Source organism: Lepisma saccharinum, chromosome 23, assembly GCF_977018435.1.
Source record: "Lepisma saccharinum chromosome 23, izLepSacc3.1, whole genome shotgun sequence".
NCBI lineage: Eukaryota > Metazoa > Arthropoda > Insecta > Zygentoma > Lepismatidae > Lepisma > Lepisma saccharinum.
In genome coordinates this window covers 15626509-15645828 of record NC_139251.1, presented here as the reverse complement: position 1 = coordinate 15645828, position 19320 = coordinate 15626509, and the positions used below count along the sequence as shown (strand labels likewise).

The following is a 19320-nucleotide window of genomic DNA, read 5'->3' as shown; positions in this document are numbered from 1 at the left end:
AAACACAATGAAAAGATTCTCCCTACCTGGTCAATAGCTGCCTGAATGGTTGGTTACGATTTCCATCACAGTTGGTAACTAGCTGCAGGAAGTAGCAAACAGGTAGTACAGAGTGGTTGTGCCTCGTTTCCTTACAAACGTGTCACTGTGTTTATGTGCATGAAAAGATGGCATTGGATAACACCTGTTTATGTAACCGGTTCCGTGCAGGTGTAAAGCACGGTGGCCATTTAGCTGCGTGAATCGCGTTTTGCTATCTGAAAGCTCTACCCTTGGCCACGATAGATAAAGAAAAAAAGCTTTATTGCATGAAGGAAGAACAGAGACATTTTGCCTTGTGCATTGCAGAGTTGTCATTACACCAACACGCAAGGCTCTGCTTTTTAGACAAAAAATAACAACGCTCCACTCATCGCTTTTCTTAACTTAGGTAATTGTCACACGGTGTGGTTGCCCAACAAAATGTTACTGAAATGTTAAATATGTCCAGCAACGCCAACAGTTAAAAGGTTGGAAAGGGTACTTCGGTTGAAGAGGTGGGCACTCACAATTATTGAGTTTTAATTATGCATTCTTCTAATTGCATTGTGGGGTGAATTTCCCGTAAGCACTCAAATGTCAAACTGTCTTCCATGCAGAACACGCTGCCGGTGTACGCTACATTTTAGTCAAGGATTGCAGGGTAAATTGTGAAATTTTGACAGCCTATATTAGGGTATATTTACTGTATGTCAACATATTCATTTTCGTCAATAGGGTGACACATAATTAATTTTGTTACCATTTGATGCGTGAAGTGACTGTGGCACTCACTCGTTTTTCCTCAGAGAACTTCAACGATGCAGAACTGGTCATGTTCGTTTCACGTACTCTTTCAGGACCATTGCCTTGGTGTTGAACGCATTTCAACCCTGGAAGAAATGATAAAGTAGCAACACAATTCACTTTTCGTCCCGGGGATGATACAGAGCCACCATCTTTGTATTTTTTTTATTAATTTATGACTTTATTTACATTACCACATTTGCTTCATCTTTATGCATAAAAGTTGCGAGTGTCGTCCTCGCATGCTCTTACAGCTGTGCTTGAACAAACTCTTCAAATGTACAGTCACGGACACTGCCGGCTTGTAACGATTCAATTGAAAGTCAATGTATTCGTTACAAGCCGGCAGTGTCCGTGACTGTACACCCTTGGTGCAGTGCCGGATCTACAAGTCTTGGGCCCCCCGCAAAATGGTACCAAAGGCCCCCCCTCTACCTACCCATTTCAGAGCAGAATCCTGCCTAATTTCCCACCTGTTGTGTGCGAAGTTTATGTGTGCAAAGGTTAAGTAATATGTTGAAAGTTATACATTGGGACCCCTATGGCGGGGGGGGGGGGGGGGGCAAACGAGAACTGGAGGGGCCCGGGCCCACCTGACCCCCTGGTTTCGGCGCACGTGGTGATGTGATATATATATGACACTGTTTTCTCACACCTGGAAAATGATACATTTGTATCAATCATGCAGTCATAACATCATTTTCCTGATTAAAGATAGGTTGAAGAAACCTTCACCACTGCATTTCTCGTGAAATTCTAGCCTCATTTCATTCTAGTCTGACTGCAACGCGGGAAACCCGGGGTGTCCCCGTATAAATCGGCTCCAGGGCCCACCCAGCCTCAAATCAAATGGTACCGGGTGGGGGTAAAGATGTCCGATATCGAAAATATGTGGGAGCCCAACCTCCACATACCCTAAATGTGCCTTCATGGCACAGTGCTATATGCACAGGGAACTTTAACTTTACCTGTATATATTGTATTCATTTCTGTACCCCTGAGTAACTACGTTTATTTTTTACATACGCATATACGAACCCTCTACTATGTCAATGGCTGGGGGCCCCATAAAGGCTTACTTGCCCCAGCCCCCCCCCCCGCGCACTGCGGGGTTTTGCGGCTTGTAGATTCGGCACTGGCTTGGTGACTCGCTTGGAAAACGATAAAGCGAGACAAGGAAAATAATTAGCTGAAATGCTTTTCACAATACAACTGCTTCTTACATTTGTTTCAATGAGCTTTTAACGCCGCAATGGATTCAGTTTTCCCTTACACAACAATAGTATATTTGACTTTTGTCTTTGTGACTTTCTGCATTTCCAAAACTCTGGAATGAAATTTTGGTTCAAAGCACATGACACATTAGTTCTTTAAACAAATTATAGAAGTTCCATGCAGGGTTGTTAAGGGTCCAGGAAGCAATAAATTCTAATGGGTTCTATTGGGTTCCGCTGCAGGACCGGAACCTTTTATCTTGCACAATTTAAATTCGGTCCAAGTTGCGTATTGTTTAATTTAAAAAAGGTTCCTGGACCGTATTTAAATTCAGCCGGAAAAAATATTCCTGGACCGAATTGAAATACTTTACAGGTAAAAAGGTCCTTTACGGTCCAGAACGAATTTACGCTTGCTGATTTTCTCTCCTGGACCGGAATTGAATGTATTTAAAATTCCTCGACCTTTAACAACCTTGGTTCCTTGTGTGTAAAGAAAATAACAGCTTTGGGAAAGGAGTGCTTTCAGAAAATCTTCCGTCGCTTTATGACATTGATCTTGGTAACGTCATACTGGTAGGTGAACATCTTGTGCTCCAAGTACTCGGCCGCCACGTAGGCAACCAATCCAATCACGAGCAGCGACAGGAGGACGCAGAGCTGGCCGCCAGGGGGCAGAAGAGAACGGCAACCGTACGACAGGAGAAGGCCCACCGCTTCCCACGCCGTCAAGCTCCCGAAGGAGGCGTCCTCTCTGTCCGGAAACAGGAGTGCGTACGTTGCTGCAAGAACAAAAGGAGTATACTTAATTGTCACGTGCATGGGTGTCGGGAGCATGGGAAGGGGGAGGACTCCGCCTGGAAATTGACATTGTTCATTTAAAGATACAAGAAAGTCGAAAGTTTGTTCCTCTTATTGTTAAGAACAGAAATAAAGTTCATTTAGTTAGTATTCGAAGAGATGAATAATCAAAGTAAAAATGCATTGGATGGAAAACATTAAGTGAAAAATACACGAACATGGTTATATTCTACCATTTCATCCAAAGAACAAATGGTTCTATAGTTTTCAAGACTCTAAGAATTACTGTTGTAGTTGAGAGGTCACGCAACAAACTTCATGAAAAAAATCCCCCTAACATTTAAAGCCTTTTCTTGAATAAGACGTACAAAAGTTAATATCAAAATGCATTTCAGATATTAACTGCATAAAATGCAAAAGAAATAGTAGAAAATAGTTGTGCTGGTGGATCTAGTCTCGCCATTTATATAATAATAATAATAATTATTATTATTATTATTTCGAATACAATTTATTTGTGTTAGTTTTTAATATTTATTATTGTATAATAATATTTATAACCATGGTAATAATACTTATTATTTATCTACTATTCAACATTTATCATTTGCCCGACCCCCTACAAAAATTTCTGGCGACGACCAGGGTCACGTGCACTGATGCCGACGAAGCAAATGTCTATAAGGGCCTCCTCGATGGTGCAGTGGTACCATAGTCGCCTTGTAATCAAGTGGTCCCGGGTTCCATACCGGTGGAAGCACACAGTGGTTCAGATCCCACTTTACGACGTCGACTTGAAATCAAGGGGGCCCGGGTTCGATACCCGGAGGAGGTACATAGTGGTTCGGATCCCACTTTAAACCGTAGGTCCAGTTCCGATTAGCCTATCTGTGCATAAAGTGGACATAAAACACCAAATCAAACCAAAGATCCCACTTTACACTGTAGGCCCAGTCCCGCTTAGCCTTTCTGTGTATAACGTGCACTTGAACTAACTCAAACAAGCAAGGAAATGTCTATGAAATGCCTGGATATTGGCGACAATGATATTGTATCAGAATTCGACCGGACGCTACTAGATGCTACTGGCTACAATTACGTTTGTAGCCAGGAACTCTCTTCTCCTATTATAACGCCATTAAGCCTTGTTTCCATGATATAAAAACTCAATATGCTGACCAAGGCAGAAATTTATGGACATGACATAGAGTGGGATGAGGCTAAGCAGATAGGAAGGGAGAATAGAGTGAGAAAATGGAAGGAGGCCAAGGAAATAGAGAAGAAAGGTGAAGAAGACACAATGAACTGGAATGGGAGACTGAAGATAAATGAAGAATGGAAGAAGGTGTTAGAAAGAGTGGAAAGGACAAGAGAGAAAGATGAGAGAAGAAGGAAGGAAAAAGAGCGTTAGATGAAGAGTCCAACCACATTCTATATGGAAGAAAATATGTTTAGACTTTTAGGTGAAAGTACAGTTGACAAGGGAAAGCCACCTGCTAGAATGTTCCAGAACAACTTTCTAATAGTCTTTAGGGGAGTAATGTTTGTGTATATATATCGTCCTTTATTGTACCTTGTTACATTTGTACTTGGTGAAGAGTCTGAAGAAGACCTTGCTAGAAGGTTGAAACGTTACGTTTAGTTTATGTTTTATAATAAAATTAATTTCTGCCTTGGTCAACATATTCAGTTTCTCTTCTCCTGTCTCAAACTATTGTTATCCTTCGTGGGGATCGGAAATAAGATCTATCGGAAAGTCGTTCAAACAACGGACGATCTTCACCACAAAGTTGGTTTAAACCGTGTTAATGCACAGATAGGCTGGAAAGATGCACCAACAATGTAAAGTAGAGCGAGAATCGAGACTTCCTAGAATCAAACTCGACTTCCCTTTATTACAAGGAGGTAACTTTAATCACTCTATAGGAAAAATATCCCTGTGTGATATGTGCAACACAAATTTCAGTATCGTTCTTTGAATGCCCCCATTACTAATGCGAGTGCTTAGGTAGGTAGATCAAAATATACGGCCTCCCCGATGGCGCAGTATAAGCGTGGTCGCCTTGTACTTTGAGGTGGAGGTCTTTACAGGTTCGGATCCCAATTTAAACTGTAAATCCAGTCCCGATTAGCCGCACTGTGCATGTGGATCTAAAACACCAACTCAATCAATGAATCAAAATATTGTAGGTTACACTAGCCTCTATCTACCGATTGTTTCTATTCAATGTTTAGCAAGGGCTATCAACTCACTCATCGCACCCAAGTCAAAACTTGGTCAAGCGCCGTCTTTAGTTTTCTGACGCAAGCGCGGAATTCTTTCGTGTTTGGGTTAGGCTTCTTAGGTTTAAATGTCTTAATAAATACACTACATAGCATAACATGTACGTGGGTTGGAAATTTAATAGTGGCTACTATTTACTCTCAAATGGTGCAAAAGAGATACCACTGTGAAACTTTTACAGCCCTTCGATGTAGTCAGCAGCATTGTGTACAACCGATGTGAAAGTCGTAGAATTTCTGCAGCAGCGCCTGTTCTGTTGATGGTTCGAATGGAACAGTCTATTGCCTGATGAATCTCTGGAACAGTTCGGAAGCGAATGCCCTTCATCTTAGGGATCAAATCAAAGTCACAGGCACTGGTAGAGCATCTGCCACCTCCATCGAGCTAAGAAATCAGCCACAGCTTGCGCTACATGCGCCCGAGCATTGTGTTGCAAAATGATGGGAGGATTTAGCTCTTCTTTTGAAATGCAGTTCGCAGGTTATGTTCCAAAAATGAACAGTAATACTGCGCATTGACGATCTGTCCTGGAGGTACGGCGAGAATCAGCAGAACTTTCTCGTTAGTGAGGTTCTGACTACACAGCTTTAGACCGCCAACTCCAACGATACTCTATTGCTTTCGTCACTGCGCATGCGCCTAGCGTTGGAAGGAAGAGTCCATTTACTGGGAGGTAGCTTAGGTATCAAACTAACATGTGGCATAAGTGAGAAGCACCGGTTCCGTTTCATGGCGTATATACAGCAGTGTTGCCACTATTAAATATCCAACCAACGTATTTAGCCTGGCGTCATAAAACAAAATACGGCGCTTCACCGAGAAGGATTTTGAGTTGGGTGCGGCAAGTGAGGCTCGTTTTGCAAGACAGATTACCAACTTACAGCTCAGGTGAAAACTCAGCACTCCGCTTCCAATCCCCCAGAGACCAGCTAGGAGGAACATGGCTTGATAAGGGTCCCGGTTTGGAGTCCATGCAATCAACGTTATAATCAGCGACAGGTGGATTGCCGCAGCCAGCATCAAAACGATTAGGCGACCGGTGACTTTCACTGCGCAGCTTAGAGCGAGCGCCGCAACAGAGCACGTGGTCCCGAAGCAAACCATGATGTAGCACCTTAGAGACATGGCCAAGTGGTCTACTTCGAAGATCTACAATGAATACCAGAAAGTGTTGCTCTATAGCTTTACCCAGTTATTTTGTCAAGAATACTTTCGTTTCAAGCATTACTTTTAATACATTTTATGTACACACATAATAATTTATGTATTCAACGGGTTCGAAACCTGGCCTGGGCGTTCTGTCTGTGTCCCTTCATCAATTTCATCATATCATCACTCATCCCCATCTTCGCGATTAGCCAAAAGTGGCAAAAATGCGAAGTAAAATAAACAAAATCAATCAATAATGTATTCAATTGTTATTTGAACACAAGGATATGAGCCGAACTTCTTTCTGTGCTAAATAACGTCAGACTCATATAATATCAAAGGTGTCGTTCCCAGACCATTTCTTTCTAGGGTATTTAAATTGAAGTTTTCATTAAAAGAAAAACTTTAAAAAATGCCATATTGATCGTCTTACCTTAAATAACTAGAGAAAATTACTATCAATTTCGAAGTGCCTATATTGTTTTTTGAATTTCTCATAGAGAAATTGTAAGTGAAGTGCAATAAACTTTTATTGCCTATTTTTTATAGTTATTATTATTCGACTATGTAGAGATTTGAGTTTTAAAATATAAGGGTCAGTCAGTGGAAAACAGGCCACCTCGTATATCTCGACTTGTAGATGCCGCGGTACGAAACTCCTGCCACTGGAAGGAGGGAGGGTTCCGTTATCGCTCGGTAGATGACAGTTCTGTCGAAGGCTTCTGTGAAGCAGTGCGAGTGTGAGCAGTGTGAAGTGCAGATGTGCAGGGACTTGCCGTCCGGCATATCATGGAGGCCAGTAAGGAAGAGCACATACGTGGCCGCGAGAACTCTGCATAGGCTTCGATTTCTTCGGAGGTGGCGAGTGGGAATGACCGACCCTTGTATTATTAGAACCAAAATTCAAGAAGACTTGGTCGCAATTGTATGAGGGAACACATATATGCTACTAAAATAGTTTAATTACCTCCATGAATTCCCCAGCTATGAAGTTGGTGTGCATTCCGTAGTACAATGTCAAAGGAATGAGAAGCAACTGAGTGTGGCTGCGTAGCAAGGATATCGTTTTCATCACTAACTCAAACCTTAGAGTCGACTTCCCGTTATCATTTACATGGCTTTGCCTGAACCTGAAAATGGTAATACATACATTTGCAATGACTTAACTTAAATACATCATGTGGAGGATTTAGATTGTGATGGAAATAGAGTTATGAAATAATTACTAAATGAGGGCAAAAAATTGTTTCAAATCTGTTATGTGATAGGTTCCTGTATATACCTACAGAATTGGTTTCTGAGTCTCAATAAACATAATGTTGAGGTCGTTTCTCTTCATAGAAAGGCCTTGACTGTAACAACTACAGAAAACAATTGCAAGACAAACTGACAATTCTTATACGAGGCGCATTTCAAAAGAAAGGACCGACTGATTACATGAAACAAGAAGAGAAGTGTAGGAACACTGTATTAGTGGTTATAAACACGTACATATCTACTTCATTTCTCAACATAGTCACCATTATTTTCCGAGCACCTTTGGTACCGTAGAACAAGCTTTTGTATACACTCTGCATATAAGTTCGCCGCCTGGGATGAACTTTAGTTTCTTCAAATCGTTGAGACGCAAGTCACTTCTTGAGGTACAGGAAGACGTGATAGTCACTAGGTGTAAGGTCCAGATTATAAGGGGAGTGATCAAAAAGTTTACATTCGAACCTATCAATCGTCTGGATAGTGTGTGGTCTAGCGTTGTCAAGGATAAAAACAGTTCCTGAACGCAGCATTCCACGTAATCGGTTTTGTACTGCACGTCTTAGTTTTGAGAGTGTTTCACAGTACGCCTGCGATGTGATGGTTTCCCCCGGATCCATGAAATTCACTAAAAGAACACCTTATTGGTCCAGAAAACAGTTGCCATGACTTTTTGTTCAGATGGAGTTGGCTTGAACATTTTCGCCTTTTGTGGGTGTGAACGCACGACACAATTGCCATACTTTTCATTCACTCATTACAACTCGGACCCTACACTTCATACAGTTCTGGGTGAATTTCAGCAGCATTATGACCTTTTGAGTTAAGAAATCGAATCACAGACGTAGGTCTCAACCGCTGGGATTGTGTAATAGAGCAGCCATTTTAACACGCTCTAACTCACAACAGTTGATAGCGAAAATATAACTGTTAGGTCGATAATAGACTAAATGATGTTACTGTGCAGGTGCGATGCGATCACTATTGCCAGTCACTTTTTATAAATGATCTGCTTTTTCTTTTGAAATGCACCTCGTATTTAACATCAAAGAGAAGTATAGAAAATATATATTCTCAAACTAACAAGATGAGTTTTTAAGTTTTTATTCTAGCACGCTCTCGCGTGTGACATGCATGTACTTACGTTTTTATTGGATCTAAGGATAGCGCTACGATCATTGCCGATAGCACCACACATACAACGTAAATGCTTGACGCGGCGTAAATTTTAGAGTCAGCTGGACGCGGGAAATGAGACAAAGTGAAATCCTGCTCAAACGTTCCACTGGAATTTCTGTCACCCTCCTCCATTCTGGCGTTCTTAGAATTTCCGTGGAAAAACACTGAAACAAGAAGAAAAATTAATCGTAATTTTCTTGAATATTTGATTTCAAATTAATTGTCGATATCACCATTGTCGAGCACATTCTCTAAAGAGTACTATAGACATTGTCAGTAGAAAGTACTGTCACATATATATGGCTAACTTAGTGCATATCCATGCCCTTATGGAAGTTTCTGATGATCTAACGTACTGTTTGCAAAGTCTGTAAGCTTGAATGATTGGATTGAGAACTAAAAGTGGTAAACGTTGTAAGTGCCAAAAGCGAAAGTGTTGGGAAATCGCATCGTTCCGCACATCAGCCCGTAAGAACGTTCACACTAGTGACCTCTTTACACGCCCTTTGAACTACTCAGAGGGCTACCAGCCACTTTTCACGTTTACCACATTATAAAGCATGGCACATTTCACAGTTTAACATGGAAAACTGTGTTTGAATTATTTTGGCACTTACAGCGTTTACCAATTTTAGTCTTCAATTGTCTTGGTCAGAATCCACGTAGTTTTTTTCACAGAAATTTATTATTTTTTTCTTGTAATGTAGAAGAGCATGTGAAAACCACATATAATTAAAATTCAAAATACAAATCATACTAACTTACAAATAAAATTAAAATTCTTGACTTGTGAACAAATTCAGGTTTTCTTTCTTCCATCTTGAAAATCTGCAAAACGAGAGGTTTTCTTCCGGTTTATTTTAATTTGCATTGTTTGATAGTTTATTTCAGTGAAGCCTTAGACAAGAAATTTGAACTTTGTGATGTACGGTTTATATAGTTCTCCAATCACCCCCATCTAAACCCTCGCCCCTAAAACCCTACCTTCTTAAACCACTCAAACCATGAACTGTTCTGGATTCCAGAATGGTTGTTCTATCTAATTATAACCTACCCAAAATAACAACAGTTAGATAACCAAAACTTGGCATAAACCAACATAAACTAAACATTAAACTACACTACTAATAGTTTAACTAATTACAAAATTAAAATCCTTAAATAAATAAAAAATACATTTGCAAAAGACTATACTTCTTAATTGTATTTTTCTTATTGTATTTATGTACGTAAATTGAAACTAAAGATGAAAAGAAAGAAAATAACAAGGCGGGGAACCGTTAAATTCATGCAACTGACGTCCTGGTTTATTTAAAGCCAACAGGTCATTAAGAGTATTTCGAATGTAGTATGCAGGTGGAGGCGGGCTTACTCCCCCATCCCCCCTTTTCCATTCTTGTTATTTAAAATTTTAAGTTATCAATGGATAGGTTTTAGTCTAGGTTCCGATTATAATACATTCTTTTTCTTTCCCTGGTCTAGAAATTTGTCGAAGTTAATTCACTATTAACAACATCTATTTAGAGGACATGTTCTTGTATGTCAATATTTTCTGGAATCATGGACTGTATGCAAAAATCAATAATAATTTCAGTAGGATTTGGTATGTGGATCCGCTACACGATTTATCTTACCAAGGTATGTATTTTACACTATTTGGGCCTAAGTGCAAAATATATATTTAAAACGACATGCAAAATTTCTATGCCTTCTGAAGTTTCATAGGGCCTCGCCGATGGCGTAGTGGTAACGTCGTTGTCTTGTAATCAAGGGATCATAGGTTCGATACCCGGTGGGGGCACTTAGTTGTTCGGATCCCACTTTAAACTGTAGACCCAGTCCCGATTAGCCTATCTGAGTATAAAGTAGGTCGCGCGAGAAAAGTTACGTCGACGGTCTCAGAGACCGGGTTTTTAAAATATGACAAATTAATGGTCTAAAACGCCAAATCCTCAGTTATTAAAATTAGATATTTTCTTTCAACAATTGAGATTCTATAAAACTATAAAAAATGAAATTCTGTAAAATTATCAAGAGGTACTCTTCGTTAATGAGGCACGGAACGGGAGACAGCATTTTCATTAAAAACTAAGCAGGTACGCCTATAGCCGCGCATGTACTCAGACAGCAAGGGGCTTCAACGAACCCTCCCTAGCGGTTCGAATATCTTACTAACACTGGAAACAAAATCGTGGGGTAAAAGAGGAAGGTTAGAAACTCAGCTAGACAGAGGGAGGGTGTTGACAAAACAATAATTGATGAATAACGACGTTAAAATCACACACCAGGAACAAGAGACCTTGCGCGACCAACGAAACAAAAACTCAAAATGAAAACATCTCAAGTTTCATTCCCAAGAGATGACATTATTAGGTACGTTTCAGGGGCTAAAAGAAGTTAAAATATAATGTGATGTCAAACATATTCAGAATTCATAGTGACGTGGAGTAATTCCATGGTCTAATAGATATACGAATACACCAAAACTTATTTAATATTCTACTAATTATCTGGCAACAAATGAAAAACTCACCTGAAAACGACAACAGATGTTCCCATATCTGAGAAGAGTGAACCATCATGAAAAATATTCCAAAAAACTTGGGAAGCACCTCGTCAGTTTTTTGTTTGGCATATTCTGCATACATGTTTCCTAACGTAGACACGTAGAGATATTGAGCCACCGTCAACAGACCTCTCAAGATCCCAAAAATAAATGCACACGGAATCACTGTGTACATGCGAGGATAGCATTGTACTGCTATGTACGGTATGCTGAACAGAATAGATATGATGATGCTAGACTTGCATCCAAGCCAGTAGATAACGAAGACAGCCAACAGAGACGCTGACAAAATCACACAAATTAGCAGAACTATCGACGATATCACTTCCACACCTTCACTTTTGTCTAACGAGTCGTATAACTGAATATTGCCCAAGTGCGCAGTAGAGAATACCATGGAAGCTATGCTTAGGACTACGAGGTTCTTGAATATCTTCCAACTATCACTTGGACTTGGTTGTTCTTTCTTATTCAGGTTTGGAACAACAGAAACATTGTTCAATTGTTTGATATTGTAGTCAAAGACCATGAACGGGTTCACTGAAAGTTCTGGTAGGATGAAACCGCCATTGACGTAAGTTCCTCCGTGTCCCTGATTCTGATTTCCAAGTTCTTCCAATTTAATATCCATTGGAAGTTCTGTTCTATCATGCCCTTGAAAATAAATAAGACAAACTGTGAACTGAAACATATGGCAATGAGCTATTTAACCATTCTTACATCATTTCTGGTAACCATGAAATATATTGTAATACTCTTAAGCCGCACAGTTGTACCATCAACATAAATAAAATTTGCTTAGCATATTACTGCATATATTCAAATGCTAGATAATTTCTGCGAGATAATATGTCCCTAAGTACTTTTAAATAAGAACTTTGGGTGTCTTGGTTTAAGTAAGCCGAATTACAGGATGCTTCACTCCTTCTCGGCCCCAATCAAACTATTGCTAATAATTAGAGACCGGATGTTAGGCAAAATGCCTATTCTTTCCTGTTAGAGATATGATGAAAACGAATGTTGCAAAGGCCAGGGGGGAGGGATTAGCTTCATTTAAAGTCAATTTAATTTTGCCTATTTTGCCTATTTCATACGATATTGCCTATATTATTTCATAAATGCCAGATATTGCCTATTTTAGGCATTTTCTTTAAAATTGGGACATGACTGAACTCTGTGCATACAATTTCCTGTTCCCAGGATTAGTTTCCGATGCTTCCAAGAAATTTAAAAATAACAGTTAGCGAGTTATTGCAGCTAATAAGAACTTGGACAAATTAAGGGCAATTCAACAAGTTCTGAAAGCTGAAAATATACAAACTGAGTTAGATCCACATGTTCTCGCGTGCTTTAAGTATGCTCCGGTAACATCTGTGGAGGTTGAAATATCTTTTTCAATTCTAAAAAATGTGTTGTCCGATCGTAGACATAACTTGTCGGTTGATCACCTGAAGAAATACCTTGTACCGCAATTAGTGCTTCTTATTCAGAGACTGCCAAACCGTACAGTACAAACTTGAAATGCATTTAAACAGTTTCTTAGTTCGAACTGCTGTGTGGAATATACAGTGTATATTTTTTAACTGAAATAACCCTGTGTGCAGTGATAAAGTGTATATTTAAATAATTTGCGTACTGGTTGGAAGTAGCCAACAATTTATTTTGTCAAACTATTGTGTGTAGCCATTATACAATGGAAAATTTTGGGCTGACGTGACTCCTGTTTGCAGTGATTTATTAAGTACAACATTGGACTGCTGTCTCTAATGATGAGCTCCTGGTTTATTTTAAGCAACTATAATGAATGTACAGGTAAGTCTTTATATTATTTAAACACCTATTTCTTTTTGTATGTCTATCTTCATTATTTTGAGTTAAATTTCATTGCCTTTTTTATTGCCTATTTGTATTTTAATGCCTATTTTACTGCCTATTTTGAAAATTATAAGTGCTTATTTGCCTGCCTATTTTATATGTTTTTAGTGCCTAAACATCCGGTCTCTACTAATAATGTAATGAAATTTGCTACGGATATAACTTGGTGTATGAGAAGCATGGTGACGTCATTGTAGATGGCGCCACAGTCTATCTAGTATTTGCGTGGTCATGCGCGTGCGTGTGGGCGATTCTGTCATTAAATGCCAATCGTACGGACGTGTGCTTTCAGTCTGAGTTCTTGGTCAGTTGGATCACGAGGAACTCCGTAATGGCTATTTTCAGCAGGGTGGCGCCACTTGCCATACTTCCAACGCCAGCATGCAAGAAATTGCGTCGTTCTTTGACTATCGTGTCATTTCCAATTGACTTTGGCCTGAACTTACCACATCGGATTTCTTCCTATGGGGTATGCTGAAAGGAAAGGTCTATCGCAACAAGCCACAGACTATCATGGAACTGCAAGACAGCATTCGGCGGGAACTTCACGCTGTGCCTCTTCATGTGTTGGTGGCTACGTTCTGCAACATGGAAAGGTGTGTGCAGGCATGGTAATGGCGACCACTTCCAACACTCGCTGTGACGTCACCATGCTTCTCATACACCAAGGTATGTCCACAGCAAATGTCGTTACATTATGACCAATAGTTTGATTTTTGTAAGCGAGAATCATAGGCCGAGAGCGAGTGAAACATCCAGTATTTGCAAGTGTTTTCGAGGTTTTCTCACTGATATAGATGACCCCTGATGTACAGTCACGGACACTTCTGGGTTTTAATGATCTCATTTGCATGCAATGGGACCGTTACAGCCCGGAAGTATCCGTGACTGTACATGTTTAAATCCTACTGCAGTGTTTCTAGCTAACCTCCTGGCGCGAATACTGGGGCAATCGAAAAAACTGTTTTGAATATAACGAGTGAGAAAAATATAAGACATCTGATGAATACAGAAACAGAGAAAGGATCATCCCGGTGTTTATGCTAACCCTGAAACCTACCTTCTCTACAGGTGAATTCTGAATTCTGGAACGTGATCAATCATCGTCTGATCCAATACAATTTGAAGTCGTGTTCTCATCCATAGCTCAATCCCCAATAACTTCTCCTCACTAACTGAAAGCATCTGTTATAAAAATCAGCAAAACTCGACGTCAATTTGCACGTAAAGGTAAGAAGCGATATTCGTGACACCTGCGTCACAAAGTTCGTTTTCTGTGACGTGCATATTAGTAAGCTGTCGGCGAAAACGAACGTGTAGGCTTCATTTACCCTTATTTGCCAAATCGGCAAAGTCAACAGCTCATATTTACCTCTTGGATCTAGTGAACAACACGAGTGAAGATTTTGAAAGCACCAATAAGGAGTGTTGCGAGGTAAACATAACATGTTAAAGGTACCTTATTGCTAAGTCACGAATAAAACTTGTGCTCCTCGATCGAAATAAAATCGTAAATAAGACACATTGAATACAAAAGAATTAACGAAACGGCATTTATTTTATTGCGCATTACGATGGACTAATGCAAATTTTATATACATATGTTTCAACTGCTTCTGAGGTGCATGTTGTGCTATGAAATTTCCTCGATAACATTCCCCTTTGTCCTTGGTAAGGGAATAGGCAACGGAGGCTGAAGATAAAATTTTTACCCGGGTGAGGTGGATTTTTAACTCCCCCCCTGCCTACTTTCCACCCTAGTCGCCCTACTATCCGCTTCCAATAAAACCTTCACCACAGTGGCGGCTATTATGGGGTGGCGTGGGGGACATTTGCCATTTTTGCCCCAACACTATGCTAAACCTTATCTACCAAAGGAAAATAAACTGCCCTTGCCCCCCCCCCCCCAGTTTTGGAACGCAATCGCCGCCACTGCTTGACCATGTTATATATTTACTGTTTAAAGTAACAACAATTAAAGCCTTATTTCCAAATACTTTAAGAATTACTGTTAAAGAATACATTTATTGTAGGTAGTTACACATTTATTTTTAATTCCTACATAATAATATCAAAATAACAGCTCAAATGTCTACATGATTTTGAAATGTATGTATTTTGTGCAGCACTAAATTCAGAAATGTATTCCTTGGAGCAGCAGTGGTCTAATCGGTAGATCGTCTCATTGGCACGCGGTCGGCCCGGGTTCGATTCCTGATGTGGGTGATGTAAAGTCGGAATTTTTCCGGCCTTGTCCCCGCAGAGGCTCTGGAGGTCATCCAGCGTCAAATCAATGTGTACAGGTGGCAAGTCGTTGAATTGATGCTTAACATAAAATGACGTCAGGGATCAAACTATATTTGTTTCATTGGATGCAAGGTTCGGTCCAAGAACTTCTATTTAGGAATGGTTCCAGTAGCGTACGCAGGATTTTATCAAGGGATGGGGTTATTTCTAAAACTTTCTACAAATTCACACTACCATTGTTTTATTACACTTTAATTAAATAATACTCATAATTAATTAATAATACTTATAATTAATTAATTAGCTGAATTACTACTAATAATACTACTAATACCACTACTACTATTAAGTAGTAGAGATCTACATAAATATAGTATTTATGAAAGCAATAGAACGAATTTACTTTTTAGTCATTCGAATTCTGGGAGCATTTTTTGTTTCTTTGTTACGAAATAATTGTCTGGTCAACGATGCGAGATATTTTAAGTGTGAAGAAAATACACAAAAACAAGAAAATATATTAAAATAAATTGAAATAATGAAAGTATGGAACTCATCCAAGGAGCTGCGATGGTCTGGTCGGTAGAGCGTCTGACAACCACGTGGGAGATCCGGATTCGATTCCCGTAATTGGACTTTTTCCGGCTTCTTCCCCGCATAAATGTCGCCGATAATTCACATATGGATTGTCTCATTGATCTTACCAACAAAATATTTTGCAATAGTTAAGCTTATTGTTGTTTGAATAATTGTCTAGTCAACAAGGTGACACATTTTAAAGAGAGATATTCAAACGTGCTGCGGTAAACAATGGGAAGGCGGACGGTTGGCTGTATTCTTGCCCGCGTAGCCTTTGTCTACATTAGCCTCTTACAACGAACCAATAACTTTCTTTAGTTAATTCTCATTGTTCGCACAAAAAAATACATGTTCATTGAACACTGGCATACGTGAAGGGGTGGCTGATGGGGTTACAGCCCCTACCGAAATTTTGAGAAAATCAGAATTTTCAAACAAAAATCCGTTAAGAACTTTAAATAATCAAAATGTGAAAATGCGAAACCTCTTTTAAAGTGAGTCCCGATTACCATTTTTGTCTTTGAATACAATTTTAATAGACTGAAAAGCTCTAAAAATACGAAATATTTTATTATGCATCCTGCCCTCCAAAACGAAGCCATGTACTGTACTATCCACATTTACTATTCCAGCCCCTCCCGAAAAAAAATCCTGCATACGCCAGTGTATTGAACATTGTTGCAACTGAGATACAAAACATTTTTTTCTCTTTTAAATCGTAGTTGCCCTCATATTTTATTTTCAAGAATTCGTGTTTATTTTCTCTGAAAGACGCGTGTGTTTGGAATGCTGTGCTTTTCTCCGTGCTGTATGCAGGGCCAGATTAAGGTGGGTGCTATTGATGCTGCAGCATTAGGCCCATTCGATTCCTGAAATAGGCCCAGATGAAAACAGACGAGAATTTTCCGAAAGCTGAACAGTTTTCTTTTGCCATATTAACCTGAAAATAAATCTTAGAAGGAAATTTGCAGGCCCAATTTTGGACGCCTAGACACAGGTAGTAAATTTTTCACCTCGACGGTATGCAGCATCAGGCCCAATTTCGTCTTAATCCGGTCCTGGCTGCATGGAAATATTAATTCAAATTATTATTATTAGTAGTAGTAGTAGTAGCAATAGTAATAGTAATTGTATTGTCGCAGATCTTTGACTGTGATAAATTGGCCATTTTTATTTTTTTCCACAGCATTTTTCATAATATTTTAGAAGCTCGAGAGGGGGTTAAACCCCGTAACCCCCCCTGCGTACGCCACTGAACGGTTCTACAAGGAACTTACACATCTACTGCCACGATTCATGTCTGAAACAACCAGCGTTCCATGGTAGACTAATATACACATACAAGCCACGTCCAGTCCGCTGAACTTTTTGACTCTCATTGACTAACTTAGTTGGTTACATGGTCACGTCTAGTTAGTTGATTTGGAGTCATGTAGTGTATTTGGTGTCTGCACCGTTTGCACTACCTTCCGGACCGGTGTATGTGTGGTGTATGATCACGTGGTGAGTACTAACTAATCAAATCAAATGGGCTTTTAAAGCAGCAGACAGGCATTTGACGAATCTTCTGAACTTGAACACCGCTTTCCGTGTAGTTGGTTAAACGTCATTTCCTTGCACCACCCTTACCCTGGATACACCTGCACTGCACCGAGTGTCAAAAAGTGCAGCCAACTAGATGGGGCTACAATCTTTCAGCCTTGATTAAGGCTTTTCTTCAATATTCTATCTCAAGCAAATTCAGTGCCGGAACTACAAATCTTGCCTCCCCCCGCAAAATAATACCAAAGGTCCCTCTACCTACCTACCTACCTTTACACACACATACATACATACATAAAATATACAGTGGACTCTTTTTAATTCGAACTCCAAGGAGCTGCGAAAAAATTGAATTATCCAAAATTCGAATTAACCAGAATGTAATTGAAAAAAAAAAACACCAACGAAATAACAAACTGTATTAAACATAAAACTGCATTAATACGCAAACAGTACAACTTACCTTACAACTGCTTTGTTTTATCCATATCTCCATCCAGGAACAGTACACTTATTGGAATATTCGCCTCACGTGATTGTTTTTCATTCCTCTTTCTACCTCTCTAAGCACTTCAACTTTCTTATCTAATGTTAAGCTACTGTACGCACCATGTTTCGACACTGAGACTCCAATAAAACACACAGACAAATGACCCCTTCTGTCCAGCTATCCCCTCCCCTCTCAACTTGTTTCTGAGAGGGTGAAGGTCACATTCCTAGAAACAAAAGCTCTGGGGATTCCCACTGCCCTCTCTTATCTGCCTTCCGCATATCTGTTAACCATAAAAACAACCTTTCCAAGAAGAAAAGGGGGACGAGTCATCGGTTGGAATTTCTTATGTAGCAACCACTTTGGTCTTTCTTGGAAGTATTTATGTTAAATTATTGGAAACCTGACTTCGAATTATCCAAATTTAACCTTCAAAATTCGAATTAAGTAGTAATTTTTAACGTTGTTTTAGATAGGGGTTTCAAGGGGAATTTGCTTTTTTCGAATTATCCAATTATTCGAATTATCCAAGTTCGAATTAAAGAGAGCGCACTGTATATACATGTATACCAGTGTTTGGAAGTAACTAGCTACAAGTTACTCAGTTACTTTTTTTTGAGAAAATGTAACTGTAACTAGTTACTTTTAAAAGTGAGTAACTGTAACTGAGTTACTTTTTTTATGATAGAAGTAACGTTTTAACAGTTACTTCTACAGTTACTTTGCGACACTTAAATTGCTATATAAGTGTCATAAGCGATTTAGGACTCAAAGTGAACCGGAATTCATTTTCTGCTGTGATATAGAAGCCCTTCTTTGATACATTAATTCTTGCAAACAATAGATGAAGAGGAAAAGAGAAAGTAGTTATAGTAAATTTGTCTCCTGGCGGTGGTCAGTCGGCAGGCTCCAGCCAGGTGCCAAGAATTTCAAGGCTTATCGTATGTTTCATCTCTTGTTTGGTAGACCTGAATTCCAAAGCGATATACATACCTCGGAAGAGGGGTGGATTTCCCAGAAGCGGGAAGATAAGCTTCTAGGAGGAGAATTCCTTCCTATTGCTGACAGTTTGTCATTGTCAGATGTGTGCTGTGAAGTGCCTCTTGTTTCCGTAGTTTGTTCCTCTGTGGTGTTCCTCAGTGAATAACTTCCCCCTTCTGTAAGCAGCATCCGATAGTTTCTTCCTTTGCTATAATATCGGATTAAGCTGAAAAGGGACGTACTGCAATATTTCAGTGTTTTTACGAAAAAATTCAAGGATATTGGTAGTATGAACGAAACTGAAGAAGGCGAGAGATAGCAATTGCGCATATGA

At 39.5% G+C, this 19320-nt stretch overlaps 2 protein-coding genes across 2 annotated transcripts in view; both read right to left on the bottom strand.

The window, feature by feature from the left end:
- LOC146005222 (UNC93-like protein) overlaps nucleotides 1–132 on the bottom strand; it is a 41082-nt gene extending 40950 nt beyond the window's left edge. Inside the window, exon 1 of the mRNA XM_083144300.1 lies at nucleotides 27–132. The gene's annotated coding sequence lies outside the window, so the exon portion shown is untranslated. The remainder of the gene's footprint in view (nucleotides 1–26) is intronic.
- A 1754-nt stretch (nucleotides 133–1886) lies between these two features.
- On the bottom strand, nucleotides 1887–14309 carry LOC146005269 (UNC93-like protein). The gene is made up of 6 exons (XM_083144382.1): nucleotides 14208–14309; nucleotides 11240–11926; nucleotides 8672–8870; nucleotides 7241–7403; nucleotides 6006–6273; nucleotides 1887–2821 (listed from the first exon to the last, which is right to left on the bottom strand). Exons 2-6 carry the CDS (start codon nucleotides 11901–11903, stop codon nucleotides 2565–2567), a joined length of 1551 nt encoding a protein of 516 aa, XP_083000508.1. The 5' UTR covers nucleotides 11904–11926; nucleotides 14208–14309; the 3' UTR covers nucleotides 1887–2564.
- Nucleotides 14310–19320: the final 5011 nt, after the last annotated feature.

Coding starts and splice junctions, on each gene's coding strand:
- LOC146005269 (XM_083144382.1), bottom strand. CDS start 11,903: ATGGATATTAAATTGGAAGAACTTGGAAATCAGAATCAGGGACACGGA. Junction 8,871..11,239: donor ACATCTGTTGTCGTTTTCAG/GTGAGTTTTTCA, acceptor TTCTTGTTTCAG/TGTTTTTCCACGGAAATTCT. Junction 2,822..6,005: donor GCTGAGTTTTCACCTGAGCT/GTAAGTTGGTAA, acceptor TTGTTCTTGCAG/CAACGTACGCACTCCTGTTT.